Source organism: Pan troglodytes, chromosome 18 (genome assembly GCF_028858775.2).
Source record: "Pan troglodytes isolate AG18354 chromosome 18, NHGRI_mPanTro3-v2.0_pri, whole genome shotgun sequence".
NCBI classification, from domain to species: domain Eukaryota; kingdom Metazoa; phylum Chordata; class Mammalia; order Primates; family Hominidae; genus Pan; species Pan troglodytes.
In genome coordinates, this window is record NC_072416.2 from 6,742,084 (window position 1) to 6,763,182 (window position 21,099).

General features: G+C 48.8%; 1 protein-coding gene across 2 annotated transcripts in view; it reads right to left on the bottom strand.

Moving 5' to 3' along the window:
- Window positions 1–20,292, bottom strand: part of ADCY9 (adenylate cyclase 9) — a 151,278-nt gene extending 130,986 nt beyond the window's left edge. For both annotated transcript variants that reach the window (XM_016929306.4, XM_016929305.4), the window contains exons 1-2: window positions 20,159–20,292; window positions 18,219–19,954 (exon numbers count right to left, since the gene is read on the bottom strand). In XM_016929306.4, coding sequence (XP_016784795.2) covers window positions 18,219–19,911 — 1,693 coding nt within the window. In that variant the 5' untranslated portion in view covers window positions 19,912–19,954; window positions 20,159–20,292. The remainder of the gene's footprint in view (window positions 1–18,218; window positions 19,955–20,158) is intronic.
- Window positions 20,293–21,099: the final 807 nt, after the last annotated feature.

The following is a 21,099-nucleotide window of genomic DNA, read 5'->3' on the forward strand; positions in this document are numbered from 1 at the left end:
TCGGTAAGAACACTGTCAGTCCAGGACTCACTCAGTCCTAGGAGTGAAAAACTTGCCAACACAGTGAAATTCATTTTACTGGCAACTAACCTTCCAATCTCTCTCTAAAATAATGTTCACATGGGAACTGAAGCACATTAAAAAAATAATAATTATTCACTTCACATTTTCTCCAAGCCATTTCAAAAGTGTTTCTCAGACTTTCAAAATCAAACAGGATTCCCAGACCAGGCACCATGGGTCACGCCTGTAATCACAGCACTTTAGGAGGCCAAGGCAGCTGGATTGCTTGAGCTCAGGAGTTCAAGACCAGCCTGGGCAACATGATGAAACCCCATCTCTACAAAATACACAAAAATTAGACGGGCATGATGTTGCATGCCTATAGTCCCAGCTACTCGAGAGGCTGAGGCACAAGACTCACTTGAACCCAGGAGGCGGAGGTTGCAGTGAGCTGAGATCACGCCACTGCACTCTACCCTGGGTGACAGAGCAAGACTCTATCTCAAAAAAAAAAAAAAAAAAAAAATCTAATGGGGTTCCTCTAACGATACCCTGCTTTATTCAGGAAACGTGATCCTCAGGAAACCATGTGTAAATTATACTTCTAGAACTCAACCTTACGTATTTATATTTAAAGGAAGTAAAGAATCTTTTATGAAGTTACGAATCTCACACACGCCCTGCAATTTAGTGGCTCTATAAATCGGAGCTTCCCTATGCTAAATGTGTCTAAATGAGAGTTCGTAGTTGAAACAAGAGGACAAAGAAAAAACCACTTTTCAAATTAAGAATGAGCACTATGTCCCAATCACGTCAGAATCTCAGCTATACTTAGACAATGGTGGAGATTTTAAGCATATCTAGCTCAAACTTTATATTTTACCAATATGAAAAAAGCAGAACCAGAGAGATTAAATTATTTGCCCAAAAGTGCTTGTTAGTGGAGGAAATGTATTAAGACCAAAAGCTAATTTACAAAAACAAATTAAATTTTCAAATAAGATCATGCTATAAAAGTGCTTCCCTTTCAGAAACCACCCTCACCACACCCAGTTTTTAGGCAGCTCATTCACACACACAAAAATCACATTAATGAACATCAGAAGCAGTGGCCTTTCCTTATGGGAAAAAGAACTCATTTATGAAGCTCCAGAATGCGATGCAATCCACACTTTAAATAGTAACACAATAGGGTACGAACTAACTGAATCAACATGCAATAAACCCTTTCACTTAAAGTGTCATAGCCTTAATGGTATATTGCATTTAATATCCATATACAAGGAAATAAATCACACGCATGTGGGGTTTCTTCCTTTCGCCAGGCTAGAGTGTTAGAAAATGTAGTTAATATTTCCCAAACAACTCAAACACGAAAATAAACGATTCAAAAGCTGCTTTTTCCCCACTTTGGAAGGGGGGGAAAAAAAGAACAGATTTTAATAGCATTACATAAAAATCCTGGAAATTATGCACAAAGACTACCCTGGAGCTTTGCCAGAAACAGGCATGCTGGTTTTCCATGTGTATAAATGGTAATCAAATAAGAATTACCAGGAGCTACAATATTATTAAGATAAATATACTTCTTGAAATCTCCATCTTACAAAGCTTAAAAACAATTGCCAGAACTAGGCTGTTCAACCCCACATTTCCTGGGCCTTCCCTAAGCACTCAGTCCTCTGTGTTTCTGCCCTGCGCCCCACGCCCTCAGTGCAGCTCCTCGGAGCCCACAGTCCCAAGCTGTCCACACTCTGGCGCCCCTGGGCCCATTCACATTCCCAGGCACCATGCGTTGGTCAGCTCTCTCGGCCACCACCTTTGCTAGAGCCTATCAAGACCCTCCGGAGCCTCTATTTAATGAACCACTCAGTCATTCCAGCAAAGCGGTTACTGCCTTTCCTCTACCTGCAGGCTTGTTCCGTGTAGATGTTTGGGGTGTGGTTTCACACATAACAGGGTACTCACATGTGGAGTTACATATATATATATATACACACACTATATATATGTATAAATATATATGTACATATATATATATATATATTTTTTTTTTAAGACAGAGTCTCGCTCTGTCACCCAGGCTGGAGTGCAGGGGCGCAATCTCAGCAACCTCCATCTCCTGGGTTTAAGAGATTCTCCTGCCTCAGCTTCCCGAGTAGCTGGGATTACAGGTGCCCACCATCATGCCCAGCTGATTTTTGTATTTTTAGTAAAGATGGGATTTCTCCACATTGGCCAGGCTGTTCTTGAACTCCTGACCTCAGATGATCTGCCTGCCTTGGCCTCCCAAAGTGCTGGGATTACAGGCATGAGCCACCATACCAGGTTTATATTTATTTATTCATTCATTCATTTATCAGCAAATATTATCACACATGTATTATATGCCTGGCTATATTCCCAGCGCTAGGAACACAGCAGGAAGTAAAACATGGAAAATTCCTGCTCTTAAGATGCATTCCAGTGGCGTGGAAACAGATTATAAACAAAATTAAGTCAAATACATATGATGCAAGCTGGAAAAGAGAGTGGCTGGCCCATCGCTCCAGGAGGCACTGTTGAAAGCAAGGCTCCTACTAAGGGAATTCCTGGAGTTGGGCCTTCTGGAATGTTCCACAGCTGTCCTGAGGGATGGGGTTTGCTGGGCTGGGGGAGGACTCCTCAGTCTGCAAACATGTCATCTATGTTTTGGTTTGGGATTTTTTTTTTTGAGACAGAATCTCACTCTGTCACCCAGGCTGGAGTGTAGTGGTGCAATCTCAGCAACCTCTGCCTCCCGGGTTCAAGTGATTCTCCTGTCTCAGTTTCCCGAGTAGCTGGGACTACAGGTGCACGCCACCACGCCTGGCTAATTTTTGTATTTTTAGTAGAGATGGGGTTTCACCATGTTGGCCAGGTTGGTCTCAAACTCCTGACCTCAGGTGATCCGCCCGCCTCGGCCTTCCAAAGTGCTGGGATTACAGGCATGAGCCACTGTGTCTGGCCTGTAATATTCATTCATTTATTCATTCATTCATTCAGCCAATATTATCAGGCATGTATTATATGCCTGGCTATATTCCCAGCACTAGGAACACAGCAGGAAGTAAAACATGGAAAATTCCTGCTCTTAAGATACATTCCAGTGGCGTGGAAACAGATTATAAACAAAATAAGTCAAATACATATGATGCAAGATGGAAAGGAGAGTGGCCGGCCCATCGTTCCAGGAGGCACTGTTGAGAGCAAGGTTCCTACTAAGGGATTTCCTAGAGTTGGGCCTTCTAGAACATTCCGCAGGTGTCCTGGGGGAAGGAGTTTGCTGCAGGACTCCTCAGTCTGCAAATAGGTCATCTACATTTTGGTTTGGGATTTTTTTTTTATTGTTTTTGTTTTGTTTTGTTTTGTTTTGCTTTGTTTTGTTTTTGGAGACAGAGTTCTCACCGTGTCACCCAGGCTGGAGTGCAGTGGTGTGATCTCAGCTCACTGCAACCTCTCCCTCCCAGGTTGAAACAATTATGCCTCAGTTTCCCGAGTAGCTGGGATTACAGGTGTGCGCCACGACACCCGGCTAATTTTTGTATTTCTAGTAGAGACAGGGTTTCACCATGTTGGCCAGGCTGGTCTCAAACTCCTGACCTCAAGTGATCCACCCGCCTCAGCTTCCCAAAGTGCTGGGATTACAGACGTGAGCCACCACGCCCGGCCTTTTTATTGTTTTTTTATCACGATTTACCTACATTCACAGACACCTGCCCCTCAACAAGCATTAGTTGGAAGATACAGAAAGAAATTCTACATTGCTCTGAATTGTAGGAATGCAAATTAAAGCTTCCAAGGAACTCGAAGATGCACAAACCGTTTCTTGGGTGGCATTATTTCCTCATAGAAACATGCATATACTATTCATTTTCTTTTCAAAAAAGATGAGGGTAAACTTTAGCTCAGTCTCTCTGAATAAACATATCAGACAAACAGAATTAATGAGATTTTAATACCTATAATTTCTCAACTCTTTAAAAAGGTTACTAAAAGGGTATGAAAGTTATCAAAGACCACTGGGGTTGCATGAAGAGGACTCAGCAGCCAACTTAAAGGGGCTCCCATGGGCCCCAAATGGGACAATTTGAGCATCAAAAATCATGTATCTGTAATGGAATGAAATACATCAAATAAGCTAAAATCCAAGAGTTTATACTGATTCTTGAAAAAAAATCACCTTTGGAGGATGTTAAGAAACCAACTCAGCTGGGTGCCTTGGCTCACGCCTGTAATCCCAACACTTTGGGAGGCCAAGGCAGGAGAATGGCTTGAGCCCAGGAGTTTGAGACCAGCCTAGGCAACATGGCAAGACCCTGTCTCTCTCAAAAATTTGAAAAAATCAGCTGGGCGTGGTGGTGCACATGTGTAGTCACAGGGAGGCTGAGGTAGGAGGAGCACTTAACCCTGGGAGGTTGATATAGTTTAGCTCTGTGTCCCCACCCAAATCTCATCTCGAATTGTAATCCCCCTGTGTCGAGGGAGGGACCTGGTGGGAGGGGACTGGATCATGGGGGTGGTTTCCCCCATGCTGTTCTCGTGAGAGTGAGGGAGTTCTCACGAGACCTGATGGTTTAAAAGTGGCAGTTTCCCCTTCACATGCTCTCTCTCTCACTCTCTCTCTCTCCTGACACCATTTAAGATGCGCCTTGTTTCTCCTTCATCTTCTGCCATGATTGTAAGTTTCCTGATGCCTCCCCAGCCATGCAGAACTGTGCCAATTAAACCTGCTTTCTTTATAAATTACTCAGTCTCAGGTAGCATCTTTTTTGTTTGTTTGTTTCTGAGACGAAGTCTCACTCTGTTGCCCAGGCTGGAGTACAGTGGCGCGATCTGGGCTCACTGCAACCTCCACCTTCTAGGTTCCAGCGATTCTCCTGCCTCAGCCTCCCAAGTAGCTGAAATTAGAGGCGTATGCCACCACGCCTGGCTAATTTTTTGTATTTTTAGTAGACACGGGGTTTTGCCATGTCGGACAGGCTGGTCTCGAACTCCTGAGCTCAAGTGATCCGCCCGCCTCAGACTCTGAAAGTGCTGGGATTACAGGCGTGAGCCATGCACCTGGCCTCAGGTAGCATCTTTATAGCAGTGTTAGAATGGTCTGATACAGGTGGAGGCTACAGTGAGCCGAGATTGTGCCACTGCACTCCAGCCTGGGCAAAAGAGTGAGACTTTGTCTCAAAAATAAAATAAAATAAAATAAAATAAAATAAAATAAAATAAAATAAAATAAAATAAAAAAACAAACTCAGTCTGTAAATGGTATAGAAAGGGAAAGAACCAAGCAAATAAAAGCATCTAAACACACACGGCTCCCAGGATCCTAGGATTTCACCGTGGCTGAGACAGCAGGATACGTGAGGGCAGCGTACATGACAGCAGGGTAAATGGAGAGAGCTAAAGACAGGTATCGTTGTTTTGGCTGTTGCTGCCACTGCTAAGAAAATTATTCCAACTTTCAGTAACACTAGCTCTTCTCTACTGAGAGGTATTATGTGCCAAGAACTTTTCTAAGAACTTGTATTTTCTCATTTAATCCTCGCGGCAATTCTGTGAGATGGGTACTAGTGTTTTCTAATACAGCCTTTGGGTTTAAATACTGGCTCCACCATTTAGTATCCCTTTCTGGCTGTGTGATCATCACAAGTTACCTAACCTCTCTGTGCTTCAGTCTTCTCATCTATAAAATAGAGATCATCTCAACCCTATCTGTAATACAGTCAGGAAGTCTAGTACAATATTTGTTCAGGTAATTTTTTTTTTTTTTTTTTGAGACAGAGTCTTGCTCTGTCACCCAGGCTGAGTACAGTGGTGCAATCACAGCTCACTGCAGCCTCAACCACCCGGGCTCAAACGATCCTCCCACCTCAGTCTGCCAAGTAGCTTGGAATACAGGCACATGCCACCATGCATGGCTAATTATTTATTATTTTCAGAGACAGGGTCTCGCTATGTTGCCCAGACTGGTCTCGAGCTCCTGGACTCAAGCGATCCTCCTACCTTGGCCTTCCAAAGTGCTGGGATTACAGGCATGACCACTGCACCTGGCCTGTACAGATTATTTGATCACTGTCTGCTTCCCTTTCTAGGCGTCATGCCCCAAGAGGGCAGGGGCCACCCCTCTATCTCCAGAACCTAGTCCTCGCCTTGCCAATGGTAGGAACCCATTCAATATTTAATGAATAAACAAATGAGTTTACAGTAGGATACAGTACAGTTGAAAAAACCACTCTAGTTCAAACCACGGCCAATAGCTGGAGTTGCACAGCTGAAGATCTGCTTATAATTCCTCAACCATTGAGGGGCCCATCATCTTAAGAACCTCCAGGCTCTGGGGAACTGAAGCAGCCTAGGAACGAGCCTGCTGAACCCCCGAGGGTTTTCAGTAAAGAGGCTGCCAAGTTCGGCAGCTAGAGTTTAACCAGGGCGAGCTATCAGTATTTTGTATTTTGGACACTTGCCCTTTTTAGTACGAGAAACTGACACAATCACAGTCCCTAGTGTGTTCTAGGTTTCGGTACTGAACGATACAAGATGTGCGCCAGATTGAGCGCAGGAAGAAAGAAACACCCTTTAGTGCAATACGAAATGTGACTCAGCCAGCGGGGAGCGTTAGTTATTGATGGAATGGCTGTCCACCATCGAGTCGCTATGCAAATAAGTGCTTTTCTTGAATTATCCCAGTTGATTCTCCCAATGACCCTCTGACAGAGACACCATCATTCCTATAAATTGCAGCGCCCCTAGGTAGCTTGCCCAAAGTCCCACAGTTAGGAAACCATACAACCGAGAATTAAGCCCGAATGTATCAGAAATCAAAACCAAGCACCCAACCATTCAAGGGTGAGCCCTTCCAAAAAAAATTTACAGAAACAAAGTTGATGGTCGTTTCTTTGTTTGTTTGTTTGTTTTTGAGATGGAGTTTCGCTCTTGTTGCCCAGGCTAGAGAGCAGTGGCATGATCTCAGCTCACTGCAACCTCCGCCTCCTGGATTCAAGCAATTCTCCTACCTCAGCCTCCCGAGTAGCTGGGACCACAGGCATGTGCCATCATGCCCGGCTAATTTTGTGTTTTTAGTAGAGACGGGGTTTCTCCATGTTGGTCAGGCTGGTCTCGAACTCCCGACCTCAGGTGATCCACCCGCCTCGGCCTCCCAAAGTGCTGGGATTACAGGCGTGACTCACTGCGCCCAGCCATGTGTTTGTTTTTTGAGGCAGAGTCTCGCTCTGTCGCCCAGGCTGGAATGCAGTGGTGCCATCTCAGCTCACTGCAGCCTCCGCCTCCCAGGTTCAAGTGATTCTCCTGCCTCAACCTCCTGAGTAGCTGGGATTACAGGTGCCCACCACCATGCCTGGCTAATTTTAGTATTTTTAGGAGAGATGGAGCTTCACCATGTTGGCCAGGCTGGTCTCCAACTCTTGACCTCAGGTGATCCACCCACCTCGGCCTCCCAAAGCGCTGGGATTACAGGCACGAACCATGGCCAGCTCGAAGTTGATGGTCTTTATCACACACTTTGAACATGAGCAACAAACATTTACCAGAATCACAAAGGATTTTTAAGGATTTTGTAAGAAAAGGTCAATGTATGAACTAAGGTCACTTGCTATTTCCACAGGAAACATGTAATGGGTGTGACAACTCCAATTGGTGTTGTTTCACACACATGAGAATGCGTGTTTGGGTGGCACATACAAAACCCTCAGTCTTCCCGTCTTGCAGCCCAGCTAGCGAAGCAGTACTCAAAGTGTGGTCCGCAGATCCCTAGAGGTCCTTGAGGCCTTTGCAAGGCATCTGTGGAGTCTAAACTATTTGCACAATGACAGTGAGACAGCATTTGCCTTCTTCAGTGTTGACATTTGCCGTGACAGTGCAGAAGAAGCCATGGGTGAAACTGCTACTGCCTGAGCAGGTCCCGATGCAGGGAAACCAAACTGCACTAGCCCTCAGCTTGTCCTTCACTACCCCACACTTACGAAAGGAAAGGCAGACAGCTTCACTTAAGAATGTCCCTGATGGGCCGGGCATAGTGGCTCATGCCTGTAATCCCAGCATTTTGTGAGGCCGAGGTAGGGAGATCACCTGAGGTCAGGAGTTCAAGACCAGCCCGGCCAATATGGCGAAACCCCGTCTCTACCGTAAAGACAAAAATTAGCCGGGCGTGGTGGCACACATCTGTAAATCCCAGCTACTTGGGAGGCTGAGGCAGGAGAATCACTTGAACCCAGGAGGCGGAGGTTGCAGTGAGCCAAGATCACACCACTGCACTCCAGCCCGGGCGACAGAGCGAGATTCTGTCTCAAAAACAGAAAAAAGAAAAAAAAGAATGTCCCAGATGAAGCTGTCAACATGAATGATTGGTTAAATCGCAAGCTTGAGTAGGTGTCTTCTGAATAGTCTGAGTGATGAAATGAGAAGCAAGCCTACGACGACGCTGCTGCCCATCAAAGCACAGCGGTCCTGGAGAAAAGCAGCTGTGCAGCTGTTTGGATTGCAAGCTGAACTGGCCACCTTTTTGGTAGCATATCATTTACACGTGACCTACAGACAAACTACGGTCGTTCAGGCTTGAGTACAGACAGACCATTCCGGGGAATATGAACGAGTCTGTCGCTTCAAAGAAAATAACTGACAGTATTTGCTGCCAATGATAAAAAATTCCAGTTTTCAAGTAGAGTTTTGGAAAACTTACATCAGCCACTGTGATGAACTCAACATCTTCAGACTATTAGACTTTACTGACGTCAACATGTGGAAGAGCTGCGTCATTCAAGAGACCAATATTTTCCAAATGACTAGTGCATGACGTTATAAAATCACACCTGGGTAAAAACCCAACAGCGTTTAATAGAATAGTGTACAAAAAAAGATAATAAAATTTCAGATTCCATATTGCAACTAACATTTAAGAAACTACCACTCAAAATAAAAAATCAGCAGGGTGTGGTGGTGCATGCCTGTAGTCCCAGCTACTTGGTAGGCCAAGGCAGAAGGATCACTTGAGCCCAGGAGGTCAAGGCTGCAGTGAGCTATGGCAGCACCACTGCACTCCAGCCTGGGTGACAGAGTAGGACCCCATCTCAGAAAAAGAAAAAGAAACTACTACTCACTTGTTGAATGTTTCTACAGAATCAAAGAAAAATATCCAGAATCACATAAAAAGGCTATGAAAATGCTCTTCCAACTAAAGCCAGATTTTCTACACATTTTTCAACATATTGCAACAAATTGAATGCCAAAGCAGTTAAGAAAATTCAGCGAACACACTTAAAAGTGTTTTAACATGGTAGATTTCTGTTGTGTACATTTTATCACTTAAAAAACTTCAGCCGTGGGTCGGGCGCGGTGGCTAACATGCTGAAACCCCGTTTCTACTAAAAATACAAAAAATTAGCCGGGCGTGGTGGTGCGTGCCTGTAATCCCAGCTACTCGAGAGGCTGAGGCAGGAGAATCGCTTGAACCCAGGAGGCAGAGGTTGCAGTAAGCCGAGATCGTGCCACTGCACTCCAATGTGGGCAACAAGAGGGAAAAAATCCACAAAAAAAAAAAAAAAAAACTTCAACCATTTATTAATCCAGACATTAAAGAGATTTGCAAAAAGGTATGGCAGTGCCACCCTTCTCATCAAATTTTTTCATTTTACAAAATATAGTTACTTTTATAAAAATGTTACTTATATTAACATGCAATGGGTGAAATGAATTATTATTTTGAAATAAATTTAGAAAAGATTTTTAAGCTTCTCAGTTTGTTTCAATTTCTAATACTGTAAATATCAATAGACAACCTATATAAATAATGCACATAAGCCTGGGCAACATAGGGAGACGTCATCTCTACAAATAATTTTTAAAATTAGGCCCGGCATGGTGGCTCACACCTATAATCCCAGCACTTTGAGAGGCTGAGGCGGGCAGATCACTTGAGGTCAAGATTTTGACACCAGCCTGGCCAACATGGTCAAACACCATTTCTACTAAAAATACAAAAAAAAAAAAAATTGGCCGGGCATGGTGGCATGCATCTGTAATCCCAGCCACAGGGGAGACTGAGACACGAGAATTCCTTGCACCCAGGAGGCAGAGGTTGCAGTAAGTTAACATCACACCACTGCTCTCCAGCCTGGGCAAGAGTGAGACTCCGTCTCAAAAAAATAAAAGTTAGTTGGGTGTGGTGGCATGCGCCTGTGTCCTAGCTACTCAAGAGGCTGACATGGAAGGATCATCTGAGTGCAGGAGGTCGAGGCTGCAGTGAACTGTGACTGCACACTGTACTCCAGCCTGGGCAACAGAGCAAGACCCTGTCTCAAAAAGAAAAGAAAAAAAACCTACAGAAACAACAATTTCTACTGGATTAGAGGAAGGCATATAAGCTAGGTGCAGCTATCCCTGACTGTCGAGGCCCAGCATTTCACCCTGTTTCCCAGCTTCTGCCCTCTAGGTCACACTCCTGCCACCACTACTGCTACAACTCATTCTGCCTCCACTGCCACCAGCAGCCTCTAGCGGGTTTGATGTTCCCACCTATCCCAGAACATTGAGCCTTCCCACTTAACTCCGCAGAAAGGATGCCAGGAATTTTTTACAAGTGCAATGCTAGCAAAGGCTGGGGAAAATGAGACAAAAAACCTGATTTCCAAGAGCAGACAAGTTTTACAAGGGGCAGTCTTCTTCGCTGAAGTTGACTAAAATTTAGCCATGGGTTGGCTTGGCTGGTGTGTTTCACTGGGTACATCCACAAGACTACAAGAATATCACTGCCGTCTGCAGTCTTCCCAGGGGAGCACCACCCTACCCTTGGCCCACACCCACGGGTGGCGGCCCCACATCCACCCTCTGATGCAGCCCAGTCCCTTCCCTTCTGTTCCGTGGCAGCACCGGTGCCTGGCCACTTCCCTTGCCAGTTCCCTTCCTGTTTCAAAAACTCTCATCTCTTCACAAAATTCCCTCCAGCGATGCTAGTTCCTGTTGGAAAAGGTCTTGAGGTGTGTCACAGGCAAGGTACAAATGATACGCCCAGGGCCAGACGGATGACAGGCCCCTAGGCTCAGCTAGTCCAGAGTCAGGAGGGGACCTGCAGAATTCTAATGGTGAATGATTACACTCTTACAGTTTCGGAATTCCAGCAAAAACACCAATACTAAAATCACCAACCAAGACAAAGACGAGACTTACGGCCCACGCAGGCTTCTGCACACTCTGTGCCCAGACATGGACAGATTAATGTGGGTTGGTTGGTTTGTTTTTTTCCAAGATTACTATTCCACAGCAAAGTACATAGGCAACGCTGACCAATATGCAGAAACATAATTACTATCTAACCAAGCTGGCCAGAAGACAAAAATCTTGAAACTTCTTGACTTGCTCTAATTGTTCCTTCTCCATGTTTCCCTTCCTTAGGCCTTCTACCTGAAAAGACAGCCTTCCCTTCCTTCTTCATCCCATTGGCAATTCAGCAAACCTTAACCTTCTCCTGCTTTACCAGAGGTTACTTCTACTCGAAAGCTTGTCTTCAGAATTAACAGCTGTGTCCTTGTCACTGTAAGCCAGGTCTCAAAGAGCCTGAACAAATGGTCACTGGGGGCAGCTTGAGTGTCGACTCTACTGCTGTTTTCTGTCTCCCACCCCAGCTGTGGAGGGGAACTGTGTGCCTCATCTCATCTCTGCCATTTGCTATCTGAGAGGCTGTATTTCCACGTGCATAAGAGATCCTGCTCAAGAATGCAGGTCAAGGCTGGGCGTGGTGGCTCACACCTGTAATCCCAGCCCTTTGGGAGGCTGAGGCGGGTGGATCACCTGAGGTCAGGAGTTCAAGACCAGCCTGGCCTACATGGTGAAACCCCATCTCTACTAAAAATACAAAAATTAGCCAGGCGTGGTGGCGCACACCTGTAATCCCAGCTATTTGGGAGGCTGAGGCAGGAGTACCGCTTGAACCCGGGAGGCAGAGGTTGCAGTAAGCTGAGATCGCGCCACAGCATCCCAGCCTGGGTGACACAGCCAGACTCTGTCTCAAAAAAAAAAAAAAAAAAAAAAAAAAAATGCAGTGCAAGTCAACACACAATTTCCAAGCAAGGAGACTGGGCTCTGCTAACAGGTTAGCATCCCAGTGGCAAGGGCTGCAGGCTTAGGTGGGGACAAGCTAACGGGGGAAGGAAGGGGAAGACCTGAGCATGCAACTGAACCCCAAACCAACACCTGGCTAGGGTTCTGTCAGCTGGCAGGCCCGTGCTCAGGGTTAATGGGGCGCCCAGATTTCCGGCATGAGACAGGTGTTTGTTTGCAGAGGCTAACGCATACAGAATGCCTCCGTCCACTGTCGGTCTGTCGGCCCACCAGACAGGGTCTACATAGGAACTCCTCTAAGGCAAAGGTCTCGATCACAGAGGTGGCCAACAGGTGACAATCTGCCCAAATGCATACCAGCGGGTCTCCTCCCCGAGTTGCTCCACAAGCATAAAGTTTGGCTGGGGAAAAAAGCTTTTTTAATTTCTGCATCTGACAATGTGATCACTCCCTGGTATTCCCCTCTTCAGAGATATGACCATGGGTGTGGATGAGAGCGGAGGAGCATCTTCATTCTGTCTTCCTAATATTTACACGGGAAAAGAAGATGCCTGTAGATATTTTCTAACAGTTTCACTTTCTGTCTTTGTGACCCTGTATCTATGACAGGAAAAGCCAACAGCTCGAGATAACACGTCTCACCATTTTTTGCTTGTGGCCCAAGGCAGAATACAACAGCCACGGTTCCCTCAGGCCTGGCGGTTTCATCCCAAATGCTGTGGAAGGTCCCTCACCTTAATCAGACCGTTTCTTCATTTTTTTTTTTTTTTTTTTGGCGACAAAGTCTCGCCCTATCGCCCAGGCTGGAGTGCAATGGCACGATCTCGGCTCACTGCAAACTCCACCTCCCGGGTTCGAACGATTCTCCTGCCTCAGCTTCCCAAGTGGCTGGGACTAAAGGCGCCCGCGACCACACCCAGCCAATTTTTGCATTTTCAGTAGAGACAGGGTTTCACCATGTTGGTCAGGCTGGTCTCAAACTCCTGACCTCCTGATCTGCCCACCTCGGTCTCCCAAAGTGCTGGGATTACAGGCATGAGCCACCACGCCCCGCCCATTTCTCCATATCTTTAATAACTGCCCCTCACACTTTTTTTTTTTTTTTTTTTGAGACAGGGTCTCACTCTTGTCACCCAGGCTGGAGTGCAATGGTGCAATCTTGGCTCACTGCAACCTCCGTCTCCCAGGTTCAAGCAATTCTCCTGCCTCAGCGTCCCGAGTAGCTGGGATTACAGGTACCTGCCACCACACCTGGTTAATTTTTGTATTTTTAGTAAATATGGGGTTTCACCATGTTGGCCAGGCTGGTCTCAAACTCCTGACCTCAGGTGATCCGCCTACCTCAGCCTCCCAAAGTGTTGAGATTACAGGCATGAGCCACCATGCCCGGCCCCTCACTTTTTAGATTATTTCCAAAATCCTAGCAGTATGCTAAAAATTCCTGCAACCTTCTCCCAGTGACTGGCCACCCTAGATAAGATTTCTCACACTCGTACACCCCATCTTCTGTATCCCCTTCCTGCTTTATGTTTGTTCACAAAACACTTTTTCTATTTTACTTATTTATGGTTTGACTCCCCTGTTGTCCCCTCTATTAGATCTCCCCTATTTGAAGGCCTGGTTTTTGTTTCTTAGAGACAGGGTCTCACTCTGTCGCCCAGGCTGGAATGCAGTGGTGCAATCACGGCTCTCTGCAGCCTCGACTTCGTGGGCTCCAGCGATCCTCCTATATTATTGACTTAAAAATTCTTGTCCCCTATTACAAGAGCAGGAATTTTTGTCTGTTTTGTTTACGGCTGTATTGCCAGAACCCAGAACCGTGCCTGGCACGGAGTAAATGATTTGCTGAATGAGTAAGCAAGCCAGGGGTTCCGGGCCTCTGTACTCTGCAAGTCCATCCTGCATTCTCCATTCATACCATAGCAACTTCAAAGGCCCCTCACCCATTCCTGACTCCACATTGTCGCCATGTCACTTCCAGAAACTTAAAATGCCATTTCCCATTCACATGGTCAAGCCCTTCCCCTCCTGCCAGTCGTTTGTTTAAATCTGGCTTGCAGTCCCATCAAGCTGCTCTTCCTAATGCCACTCAGATCCCATCACCTCCATCACTGCTACTGTAACTTTGGATTGGGCCACCATCACCCCTACCTGGGATTTACTCCACACCTCATTAATCTCTTTCCAACCCACACTCACTAGCTCTGAAAGAGTGAACTTTCTAAAACTGCAAGTCAGATCACCTAAGCCCCCTGTTGAGCGGTTCCCTGACACCTATGGGGTCAAATGCAAACTCCTTCCCACGCTACCCATGGCCTTCCTTGTCCTGATGAACAACTAACAATCGCCCGCCCCCACAGAGAAGCACAGGGCCCAGCCATACCCACCTCTCCGCTCTGCCCTGGTGCTCTTCTGTCCACCTGGAGAGCCACAGCCTGATCTCAGGACCCAGCTCCAGCAGGAGCCCCCTCTAAAGCGCTCCCCACTCCCGAACATACTCCACAACATTTTTAACTGTGAGCTCACGGAGGTTGGGAACTATTAACGCAGGTCAGGCGCGCCCCAAAGTGGGGCCGAGCCCAAGAGGGTTCTTGGCTTTGCCCAGGAAATAATTCAAGGGTGAGCCGGTGGCAGGAAAGAAAACACCTTTATTGAAGAGGCAGGCAGTGTTATACGGCTCCATGACTGCTCCTGCAGAGCTGGGCTTTCCCAAAGGCGGAAAGTAGCAGCTCAGGGCAGTTTTGCAATCATACTTATACCTACTTTTTTTTTTTTTTTTTTTTTGAGACGCAGTCTCGCCTAGGCTGTCACCCAGGCTGGAGTGCAGTGGACATGATCACAGCTCACTGCAACCTCCACCTCCTGGGTTCAAGCGATTCTTCTGCCTCAGCCTCCCCAGCACCTGGGATTACAGGCGCGCACCACCACACCAGGCTAATTTTTGTATTTTTAGTAGAGACGGGGTTTCACTATATTGGCCACACTGGTCTCCAACTCATGACCACAGGTGATCCACCCGCCTTGGCCTCCCAAAGTGCTGGGATTACAGGCATGAGCCACTGCACCCGGCCTTACCTTATACCTACTTTTAATTTCCTGTAGAGTAAAGGTAGGCTTAGGCAGACATTTCTAGGAAAAGGGTGGTGGCTTTTGGGTTGTCAGGTCACGGCCATAGAAAGAGGCAGTAACTCCGGGTGTGGCCATGGCGACAGTAAACTAACAAGGCACACTGGTGGGCGTGCCTTGCAGAACGCTGCTTCTGCCCCATCCCTGTATCAGCTAGTCCTCAATTCGGTCTGGCATCTGAACCCCGCCTCTGGAGTCGAGTCCCACCTCCTACCTCACGATCACGGATCCTGCTCCACGATCACGGATCCCGCTCCACATCCACAGTGCCAGGTGCACAGTCAGTGCCAGGGGCACGACACAGATTTCAGAGTGAGGGAATGTGCAGAAATCATGAAACTACCCTTCTGCAAAGCCTGTTCAGATAAATTTGAATGAGAGGAGCTTCCTTCTGTGCTCCCAGGCTAGTTCTAGAAGCCCCTTCTCATCCTATGGATGCCCATTCCTGCAGGGCCGCTACTGGCTGCTTTTTAACCCTGGGATCAGAAAAGGGGGTAAGAGGGAAAGGCTAATACACCCAGTATTGGGGGGTTTTTTTGTTTTTGTTGTTGTTGTTTTTTAAGACAGAGTTGCTCTGTCGCCCAGGCTGGTGTGCAGTGGCGCAGCCTCGGCTCACTACAACCTTCTCCTCCCGGGTTCAAACAATTCTCCTGCCTCAGCCTCCCGTAATACCCAATATTGTATAGAGAAAACATCTGCCACCAGCCCAAAGGCAGAGGCTAAAATCGATCTTACATGTAGATAAGCTTAACTATGTGTGTGAAAGGGTCTTCTACAAACCGTGCTGTCATCTCAATTTCGCTTTGTAAGGACAGTTTCCAAAAGGGCCAGGAAGTTGTGTAGACATACTCTATTCCTGGAGTCCTATCCACAAAGGTTTGTAAAATGAGCTCAAGAAAACAAAATCGTGGTCTCAGAGAAAGAGCTAAAGGAAAGAATATCACTTTTAAAAAATCAGCAGCTAAGCTAAGCCTTCTATCTTCCCTACTCCCTACAGTACTAAAACTTTTATAAATATACAATGTACACAAATGACAAGAAAAGTTAATTTACCAAATTTACACTATTTGAGGTTTAAAAAAAAAAAACACAAACCCACTCTAGCATTTTTTTTTTTTTGGCTCTGTGTCTGAGACCCCTGATCTACAAACTTAAAAATAAAACTACTCATAAATTCACAAAATAGGTATTCAATGACTTGGCAATTTCCAAACATATTTAATAATTACACCCTTTTCATTTCTGAAATTCGAGTAATACAGCATACAAAGCACAGCTTACAAAACGTTCTCATTGTCCTGTGGGCCAACATATTTAATTCAACGTACTGCCGCCCAGCTCCACTGTCCCACAGTCTCCAAGGACAGAGCTCGCAACACCTAGGCCCTAAAAATGCCAAGGTGGCAAGCAGGGGGTTACACCCACAGCCCCGTCCACTGACACCTTCAGACTCAAGAGCGAGTGCCACCGCCCTAAACGGAAAGACACTCGTCACGGCAGCATCTTTCAAGTGAACAGAAAGTGTAGTTTCTGACCTCGTCAACATAGTCCTTAAAGTGCTCTAGGTTAGGGGAATTCTCGGGTGAAAACAGCTTTCGTCTACATCCATAAAATCTTCAACAGCAAAGTTAGTAAAATAAAGAAAAATCAGAAGAAAGATGATGTTCCCTTGCCAGAGAACAAATACATAAAAGATACAGGAGCTCAGATCACAAGCCAGAGAAAGAGAATGCCAACTGGACACACAGGATGATCTCACACCAACGACCTATGCAGGCCCTGCCTCAACCACTGGACGTCTCTGACTGACACTATTACTTCTGCCGTCTCTGATTGAAACTATTACTTCTGCCATCTCTGATTGGAACTATTAATTACTTCTTCCGAGGATTCCCTTTCCTGAGGCTTTTAACTGTTTAAGTATGCAGTGTGTGGGGACCACAAAATACAATACAGCTTCACAAAAGCAGGCTTATAAAAAAATCAGTGTTATTTTCTCTACATACTTCCACAACAGATGTTCCCCTCAATCCTGAAGATTTTAGTAAAACATAAGGACTGTTTAAAAAGGAGGAAGTGGGGGAAGAAATGTAGCAGATTACTCAAAATCTTTCTTTTTCGTCCTACTTATTTTAACATCATTTTCCAGATCTCAAAGACTTTTGTCCTATATTAGAAAAAACAAGCAGCCCAGTAAAAACATCAAGAATAGCAGTAAGGAGCTTCAAACCAGGGACCAGGCACCAGATCCAAACCTGAGAGGATGAGGGAGGGGAATACCAGCTCTCCTGCAGGTACGTTTCTCCCTTCCAAATCACCTGGTGGCTGGAGAAGCTCAATATGAAGCTCTTCACTTAAGGCAAATACTATGATAATAAAATATCCTTAAACAAATGATGGCTGAAAGCTGAAAATGCAAACTTTAAAAAAAAAAAGACCTAGATAAAAGACAGTGTGTACTCAGAGGTAAGTAACTCCGTCTAATTCTCCAGAGACCTGCAGGACTGCGCCGACTTCCTATCCCTATTTTGAGGATAAGCAAAGTGAGGCCTAGAGAGGAGAAAGGTTTTATTCTCCACGTTTTCGCAAAAAGGGCAGAGAGAAACATTTGGATGGGACTTCAGGGTGACCAAATGAATGCAAAGGCAATTTCCTTAAGTGCTAAACAGTGCTGAATGCTGAAGGGCTCCATACCCTTACATTCACCGGACGTGCCCCCACATTTCAGCCAACCAGTGGTTATGCACGTTCAAAGTTCTCCTTCCTTCTAAAGGTCGCGTCTAGGTCATCTCTGCACAGCGTCCCTTTCTGCAGTGTGAACAGATCTGTGATATTTGACCCGCTGAAAGAAAAGTCACACTGACCCTGAGATCCCCCCATGGTAAGGCATTCTGAGATACCTGAGCTGTCTGCAGACACTGAGGCTGGAAGTTTTTTTTTTTTTTAATTTAATACAATCAGGATCAGGGAGGGGGGATGCCGAGGTAAAGCAGTGCACATACCTTTCAACTGGTCAGCAACCACGCTCTGGCCCAGCCGTTCAATAACTTTCCCATCTTCCATTTCGTACCGGTCATCTAAGTATTTTGCGGTGGCCTCAGAAATGTGAACTTTGCCGGCCACTCCCAGCTGCTCCATGAGATTGGCCAGGTTCACATCGTTGGACCACACGTCAAATTTAAACCTCCTCATGCCCAGGATGCCGCAAAGGACGGTGCCCGTGTGCACCCCGACTCTCATGTTCACCATCTCCTTCTTCTCCTGGCAGAACTGCTCGATGGCCTTGATCATGCCCAGGCCCATCTCGATGCAGCAGTAGGCATGGTCGGCCCGGGGCTCGGGACAGCCAGCCACGCAGTAGTAACAGTCTCCCAGAGTGCTGATTTTCTCACACTTGGTCTCCTCACACAGGCGGTCGAAGCGACCGAACAGATCGTTCAGGAGACCCACCAGGGCGTGGGCAGACTTGTTGGCACTCATCTTGGTGAAGCCCACGATATCTGCAAATAAAATACTGACTTCTTCGATCTGCTGCATCTTAAAAGGGCGGAAGGCTATAGGAGCTTTTTGGATGGAAGACTTTTTCTTCCTGTTCTTGGGGCTCGAGGTGGCATGCCTCTTGACAGAATTCTCACTCTCCTCATCTCCCTGCTTCATTAAGTCATCGGCTATGATTCTTGGCATCACGGAATGAATCATCCTCTCTTTGAGGGCTTTTTCCACTTCCAGGTCCTTCCCGTGCATAATGGATTGCCCCACCTTGAGGAAGGTGCTCCTGGACCTCACCTGGGACATGACGAACAGGTGGACCCCGATGGCGTGGATGCAGCCGTGGAGCAGCGCCCTGCTCAGCAGCTCCCAGTGCAGGGCCCCGGCTCCGGGCGAGGGGAAGCAGGCTTCATCCCGGAAATGGTAGCCAAAGGTCTCGAAAAGGACAGAGTAGGCCACCCCCAGACACAAGCTCAGGTACAAAGGTAAGTGCATGACGGTATAGAGCAAAAAGAGCACTTCGATGCACATGGAGAAGCTCCCCACTTGAGATAAGCAAGTATCTGTGGGCCGGGCTGTGGCCGTAAGGTTGGAGCTGTCGCCGCGTCCTGAGACAGGCGTCAAGACCTGGAACTGCGCAGCCAGGGTCAGGGCGAACACCAGCAGGGTGAGAGCCAGCGAGGTCCACGCGTAATGCCGGGCGTACAGCTTGGTGAAGGTAAACAGAAAGAAGCCCACACACACCAGGAGGAAGCACAGCGCGGGGGCGACCATGACGATCAGTCTGGATCTCATGTGGACCGCAAAATAGATGCTCCACAGAAGGCAGGCGAAGCCGATGTAGAAGAGCGCATATCGGAACCGGCGCTGGGTCTGCGGGAAGCAGCGCTCCAGGCAGGCCTCCTCCAGGTTCACCGAGTCGAACTTGGGGTCCCACCAGCGGCTGGAGGCCCTCTCGAACAGCTGGGGCAGCTTCTTCTGCCTGCGCAGCCGGCCTCCGCCGCCCACTCGCCGGGGGACGCCCCCGGAGTCCCCAGAGCTGCTGCAGCTAGAGGAGATGCTGTATTTGCAGTGCTTGGGGTGGCTGTTGGAGGACAGCTGCTTGGGGTTGATCTTGACGCGCACGCTGTTGCTGTCCCCGCTGGAGTCGCAGCTCACCTCGGTGCTGTGGTGATGCAGCAGCTGCTGGTGGGGCGGGGAAGCCATGTTGTCGAGTCCCGGGGCCTGCCCCGGCCGGGGTCACCAGTACCTGCCAGCAAAACGGGGAGAGTTAGCGGCGCTCCCACCTAGGCACGCACGCCTAGAGGCCCGGGACCTGCTCCTGTCCTAAGGGGCGGCTCCAGCACGCGACCTGGACAGGCACCATCTGTTCCTGTGGTTCCCGGCTCAGCGGTGCTCCCACCGCCCCCACCGCCCCCACCTTCGAGGCGCACGAGAACCGCTCGGGACGGACCTAGAACGCCCGGGGGTCCCCGCCGCGTGGCCGCGTGGCTCCGGGACCGCTTTGCTCGCTCGCCTTCCGCGCCTCTCGCCCCGAGGGTGGCCTCCGCGCCGCGCGGCTTCTCCTCCTCGCGCGCTCGCCTCCTCCAGCTGCGGCTCCGGAGGGAAGTTCAGACCTTGAGCGCTCCCAGCCCCGCGAGCCGCCTGCGCACAAACAACTCCGCTGGCGGCGCGGAGCCCTCCATCCTGCAGGAGCCGCGCTCCGATGCGTCAAAGGCGGCGCGCGGCCGGCCCCGGCCCCGACCCCGACCCCGACCCGGAGCAGCGAGCTTCGGCGGGCGCCCCCGGCCCGCGCTCCCCGGCCGCCCCCCGCGCTCCGGGCCGGCCCTGCCCGCGGCGGCGGGCGCTGGGGGTGGGGGCGCCCCGGGCTGCGAGTGCGGAGCCCGTCGGCGCGGCCCGTCTAGCGGGGCCTGCTTCCCCCCGAGTGCGCCGCCGCTCCCGCCGCGGCCGCAGCTGTCCCGGGACCGAGCGCGTGGAACCACGGACGCGGGCCCCTCACCGGGCGGCGGTGCAGACGCTGCCGCAGAGCCGGGCTCCCGCGACGCCGGCCGGGACGCCCGCCCGCCCGCGCCCACGCCGGGGGCCGCCTCCCCGAGCTAGAGATGCGGCCGCCGCCGCGCCCGCCGCCGTGTCCCCCGCGGCCGCTGCCTCATGTCGGAAGAGCTGCCGCCGCCACCATCTCCGGCCCCCGCCCCGCCCGCTGTCACTGACAGACGCGCGCCCGCGCCGCCCCTCGCCCAGCCGCAGCGCGCACGCGCGGCCCGCGCACGCCGCCGCCGCCTCCTGGCCCCGGACACGCGCACGGGCCGCGCGCCGCCCCGCCTTGGTGCGCGCGCTAGGCTGGGGCTGGGGCTGCGGGGCGGGGCGGGGCGGGGCGCGCACTCGGCTCCGCCC